The sequence below is a fragment of the Ovis canadensis genome, chromosome 10 (assembly GCF_042477335.2).
Source record: "Ovis canadensis isolate MfBH-ARS-UI-01 breed Bighorn chromosome 10, ARS-UI_OviCan_v2, whole genome shotgun sequence".
Taxonomy (NCBI): Eukaryota; Metazoa; Chordata; class Mammalia; order Artiodactyla; family Bovidae; genus Ovis; species Ovis canadensis.
The window spans coordinates 50,313,367-50,318,844 of record NC_091254.1 but is presented as its reverse complement, the minus strand read 5'-3'; the positions used below and the strand labels follow the sequence as shown (position 1 = coordinate 50,318,844).

The following is a 5,478-nucleotide window of genomic DNA, read 5'->3' as shown; positions in this document are numbered from 1 at the left end:
CCAAGGGCTTCCCAGGTGGTGCTAGTGGTAAAGAACCTGCCAGCCAATACAGGAGACATGAGATTCAGGTGGCACATCCCTGGGTCGGGAAGATCCCTGGAGGAGGGCATGGCAACCCACTCCAGTGTTCTTGCCTAGAGAATCCCACGGACAGAGGATCTTGGAGAGCCACAGTCCATGGGGTTGCAAAGAGTTGGACGTGATTGAAGCTACTTAGCACACATTCTGTAATAGATTTTAAATAACCATTAATATGAATCAATTATATTTTAATATTTAAATGATATATGCGATGTTACAAAATTATTTTAATTACAAGTATGTAATCAAAACTATTATGTATTATTACAAAATGTTTTTATAAAGCTATTCTTGGCAACAGGAAAGCATTTACTCTCATTGAAGTATACTGAGTACCATTTTTTTGAAACCATGTCAAGCATCATGAAAATATTAGGATTCTGTCTGTCTTATAGAACTGCTAAATAGTTATCTAAACCCTAGTTTCTACTTTTTAAAAAAATGTCTATTAAATCTATTTTCACTTTAAAAGCCTGGATGCTGAAAAGGGAAGTGAACAAACCTTTGAAGTAGATGAAACTCATTTTTAATTGTCAGAATTTAGAGTCTAGTTTTTACATCTTTTTAGAAACAGTTACTGCCCCTTCCCCCTCAATTTGCCATTTTCTTCTGCACCATTAAATCATACTGTGGCAATAAAACAGTCCCAAGCAATCTCTGTAAGTCAGCATTCTACCTATGGGAGTGGAAAAGGCACCATCGTAAGGAAGCTCAGGGTGTCTTGAACCACCCCACCGTTGGTAGTAACTCATGGTATATAAAGTCTTCATTCCTCATGCAAAATCACATCTAAGCTTTTGAAATGAGGCTGTTTGCTATTAGAAGCCATTGCCAACTATTAGAAGCCCTAGTTTGTTTCACTGAGGGAAGCTGAAATGCGTTCCTGTAGCACACACCACACGTCACACAATGGACAGCCTCTTGGGGGCAGTGCAAACCACTCACACCTGAAAGGACATAGTTAAATTCAACAAGAGCATCTAATTATACCCTGTTTACATATCATAATCTGAGCCTTTGAAATAAGAGGAACCTATAATGAATGGTTCCTTGCAGATCAAAAGAACACGTCATATGTTAAATTTTCACTTAAAAAACGTGTAACAGTGTTTGAACCATTAGGGAGTGCGTCCACTGTTGAAGACCGAAACGTCAAAGCAAATAAAAGAACCAAGATTCTCTGTGTTCACCTTTAATGCAGGGAAAATGGCAAAGAGAGCCCTAAGCGGATCAACCAGACCCTGTGCTCTTCAGGCCCTGGTGTTTCTCTCCTTTCCTCAAAGAAACGGAGACAAACACCATGTCCTTTGTCTAAATAGGCATGGCCACCGTGGCCAGCTTGGCCCCATGAGGACCGGTTTCAGAGAAAAGTGGCAGAGGCTCTGAGTCTGCCTTCAATGGGACACTTGCAGGGGTGGGGTGGGGGGCACAGCCTCTAGAGGCGTCTGGGGTTGCATGTGCGATCTACTGGGGAGGGGGTCAAAGGTGGCCCTAAAGCCAAGCTGTACTCAGGGCGGGGGCGGGGGGCCTCGGCTGACTGTGCCCCACGGCCGAGCACAGATTGCACTCCTCTTTTATCTAAACCCGGCGACCACTATGGTTACACTGGTTTTTTTGACTTTCCAGAACAAAATCGAATCAGCAAGTAACACAGCTCAGTGACATTGAGCAGGATGCAAATTCCAGACACTGCGATCATGAAGACCGTGAAGACGGTCTTCTCTGTGGGCCTGGACACGAAGCAGTCCACCGTGTTGGGGCAGGGCCAGGCATTGCACTTCACCAGGCGCTGCATGGCGAAGCCATCATACATGACATAGAAGACATACATGAAGGCAGCCTCGAAGATGACACGGAAGAAGATGCTGCCCGTGTAGGTCCACCACAGAGACCCCTCGATCCGGACCTTCTGGTTCTTGATCTCTTCGATGTCCTTGAACTCGGTCTTTATCTCTCCTCTGATGAACTTGCGCTTCTTCTCGTGCCTGTAGTAGGCCACGTGCATGGCCACCAGCAGGGCGGGCGTGGACACGAAGATGAGCTGCAGTGCCCAGAGCCGGATGTGTGAGATGGGGAAGTAGTGGTCGTAGCACACATTCTTGCACCCAGGCTGCAGGGTGTTGCACACGAAGTCGGCCTGCTCGTCCCCCCACACCTCCTTGGCGGCTACCACCAAGATCATGATTCGGAAGATGAAGAGGACGGTGAGCCAGATCTTGCCGATGCTGGTGGAGTGCTTGTTCACACCCCCCAGGATCGTCTGCAGTGCGCTCCAGTCCATCGTCTCGTTTGGGCGGCTTGTGCTGGAAAAGAGAGTGATACAGCGCAACACGGGGTGAATGTGTGGGACCAGCGTGTGGGGGGCTGGCCCATGAGCACCAGCCATCTCAAAGGGCCAGTTCTTACACAGCCTCCCTCAACAAGGGGAAACAAGAGCAACCAGGCTTGCCATGGGGTTTGCTGTGCAGCAGGCAGTTGATTGTGGACTTGTTCCCTGTTCTTTAGTAAAAAGGGGGTGTACACACCCCAGTAACGCACCCAGCCTTCAGCACAATCAACTCGTGGGGTGGGGAGGGAGCACCCCAGCAAATGTGCCCACTGACCCAGGGCCCTGGATATGGTGACCAAACCCTCTGCAGACACCCCCCGTTCAGGTCTCCCTGACCCTCCAGTGGCATTCAGCACCCCCAAGTGATTGCTGGCCTCTAGCTCTGGATGGTACTCTGGGCTCGTGCCTGCTGGGGCCAACCTCGCCTTCAAGGCCTAGAGGCCATGTCTCCCCACAGCACCTCCTTCCTTAATTTATTTCAGTTTCCCGGACATGGGATGAGGTGGCAAAATGACTGTCCCCAAGGGTAAAATTCATGTTTAACATTTCCCAATGGGGTTTACTTCCTTTTCCTGTACAAAAGGGAGCCAGTTAGAAACAGTCCTTCCTCAGGGAAGAGCCAGTGTGTGCCTGGGTTTCTATGTGCGCTCTGTGTGTGGGCTGGGGTCCTCGTTGTCCTGCTGGGACTGACCAGTCAGTCAGTACTCAGGTTTGAAAACTGTTCAGATGGTGCATGTTTATTGTGGCTGTGGTTTTAATTTAGACGTGCTTCTAAAGAGGTGCATTGTAAGAAAATAAATGAAAGCTTAACTCAGTGAGTCCCCAGGGACTAGCCGTCGCAGGCACCCTCATGGTATTGAGGGTCAATGTGGATGCTGCCGGGTGATGTGCTGCCTGCTGGAGAGGACCTGGGGAGCATTTGCCTCCAGGAGCCAGTGGCCTTCTCATCGCAGGGTATGAACTGTCTTCATTTACGTGCAGTCACACCCGTCTGTCTCAATCAAGCCTCTTATAACAAGGCTCCACCCTCTACAATCTGATGAGTAATCTGTGTCTACACCTTCCGAACTGGTTCTCAGTGCTTCTTCTTGCTTAAAAGCTTAGTGTTCTCCTTATTCTGAGCAAGTCGGGTCCTGTTTCCCGCTGGACTTCCTGAGCAGCCAGGGTGGGGGGGCAGTCTGATCATCCCACCGCCTATGGGGCACTGGTTGGGGCACCCAGGCCTGGCTGAAACCATCCATGGCCACTCCTTCAGAGGAGGCAGCCCAGACACAAGAAAGTCAGGACAGGAGAGCTACGAGCACTGAGACACTTGGGCAGCTTGGCTTGAAAGAGGGAAACGTCACCTGGAAAAGGCTCAGCCCTGACCCTGAAAACAGATGGCCTGGAGGCCTTGGGTTCCTCTGAGCTGGCCCGTCCTGGCCGGCATTGTGACCACAGTCCCTGTGAAATCAGACCCTCCACTTCTCGGCCTCACTTACTAAGGGCCAACAGGACACTCTCTGAAACAGCCCGTCTGACTTGTATCAGTGCATCTGGCTAAAGATTCCGGGTGGGGTGGGTGCCAGCCCAGGACCCACATTCCTCTAACCAGTCAACCAGCGGCTGATGTTCAGAAAACACAGTGGGAAGTAAACCCTCCATCCTTGTCCTTTTGTAAAAGCTCTTGGTTGGGCGACAGCTTCCTGTCCAAAGATCCCTGAGGCAGAGGAGCTAATTAAAGTTTGAACCCATGGGACAGGGTGACATGAGAGGAGAGCTGGCCAGGTGACCAGGCCGGACAAAAGCATTCTCAACACTCATCCTGGCGCTGACCCCTGCCCTTCCTGACCTGTCCACACCACCTGCCCGGTGGGCGGAGGGGCGACATTGTGGCGGGGGTGCGCTGCTGGGTGAAGCGCAGGTTGTAGAAAGGTCACCAAGAGTCCTTCACCCGTTAATTCCTCAACCCTCACTTTTTGAGTGGTGGTCCTTGTCTCCACAGACCCCGCCCCCCACGGGGGTCAGCTGTTAGGATGCGGGAGGACGATGAGGCCTGGGCCCTGGCAGGCGGGGGAGCCCCGAAGTACGGCTCCCCATGTGTAACCGGCGCGCCGAAAGCCGCCCCCACGACTGCGCCTGGAAGCCCAGCTCGGAACTCGAGCTCGGGGAGGGAAAGAGGCCACGCCAGCCGCTGGGCTCCCGCTCGGCCGCGGAAGATCAGCTTCCTGCAGGTTGAGCTTCCGCTTCACGCCCGTGACCGCGTTTTCTTTCTGAGCGAAACCTCCGGCGACCGGAGGCTCCAGGTGAAGAGCCCGGCTGCCGCGCAAGCCTTTCCGGAGGAGCCGCGAACACCCTGGCCGAGTCCGCGCACCTGTCCGCTCCCGGCCCCGCTCCCTCTGGACCGCGCGCTGCGCAGCACACTCGGCCGGAGGAACTCCGGCCACGGGTTCGCGATCGCCTCTCGCCCGGCGCCCAGCGCCGCTGTGGCCACTGGCCGGGGCGCGGGGCCTCAGTGCGCGCCGGGTGCAGCCTGGGGACCCGGGTTCCTCCCCGCGGGGTTCCAGAGCCCCTCGCGGTCCCGGGGTCCCTCTCCGAGGGGCCCCACAGCCCCTGGCGGTCCCGGGGGTCTCTCCCCGAGGGGTCCCACAAACCCCTCCCTTTCGGGGCAGCGGAGAGTGGGCGCCGGCCTTACCGATGTGAGCGGGGCGCACGGGCGGAACGCGCGGCGGCTGTGAGGGAGTCGCGGGGATCGCGGGGGTCGCGGGGGCGAGGGCGCCGCTACGACCTGAGTCCAGAGAGCGCGGCGCGCGGGGCGCTCGGGCCTTCGACACCTGTTGGACCGGCGGCGCCTTTTAACCGCGCCCCGCACCCCGCCTCCTCCCCGGAGCTGTTGAGAAAGTCCGGAGGGGGCGGCTCCTCGGCGTCCGGCCGCCCCCAGCGCCGAGGGGCGGGGCGCGCCGCCGGGGTCCGCGGCGCTTCCCCCGGCCCGAGCGCGGTGAGGCTGGGGTTCCCAGCGTCTCGGGCGCGGGGTTGGGGGTGTGTGTGTGTGTGTGATGTGAAAAGTTTGGTGCCGTTGCTGTTACTGT

The 5,478-nt window shown here is 54.9% G+C and overlaps 1 protein-coding gene across 1 annotated transcript; it reads right to left on the bottom strand.

Moving 5' to 3' along the window:
• Positions 1–584: 584 nt before the first annotated feature.
• On the bottom strand, positions 585–5,478 carry GJB2 (gap junction protein beta 2). Its single transcript, XM_069602305.1, has 2 exons — positions 5,085–5,478; positions 585–2,384 (listed from the first exon to the last, which is right to left on the bottom strand). The coding sequence occupies exon 2, from the start codon at positions 2,360–2,362 to the stop codon at positions 1,682–1,684; it is 681 nt and encodes a 226-aa protein (XP_069458406.1). The 5' UTR covers positions 2,363–2,384; positions 5,085–5,478; the 3' UTR covers positions 585–1,681.

Excerpts from the sequence above, each read along its gene's own strand:
- GJB2 (XM_069602305.1), bottom strand. The coding sequence starts at position 2,362 with ATGGACTGGAGCGCACTGCAGACGATCCTGGGGGGTGTGAACAAGCAC.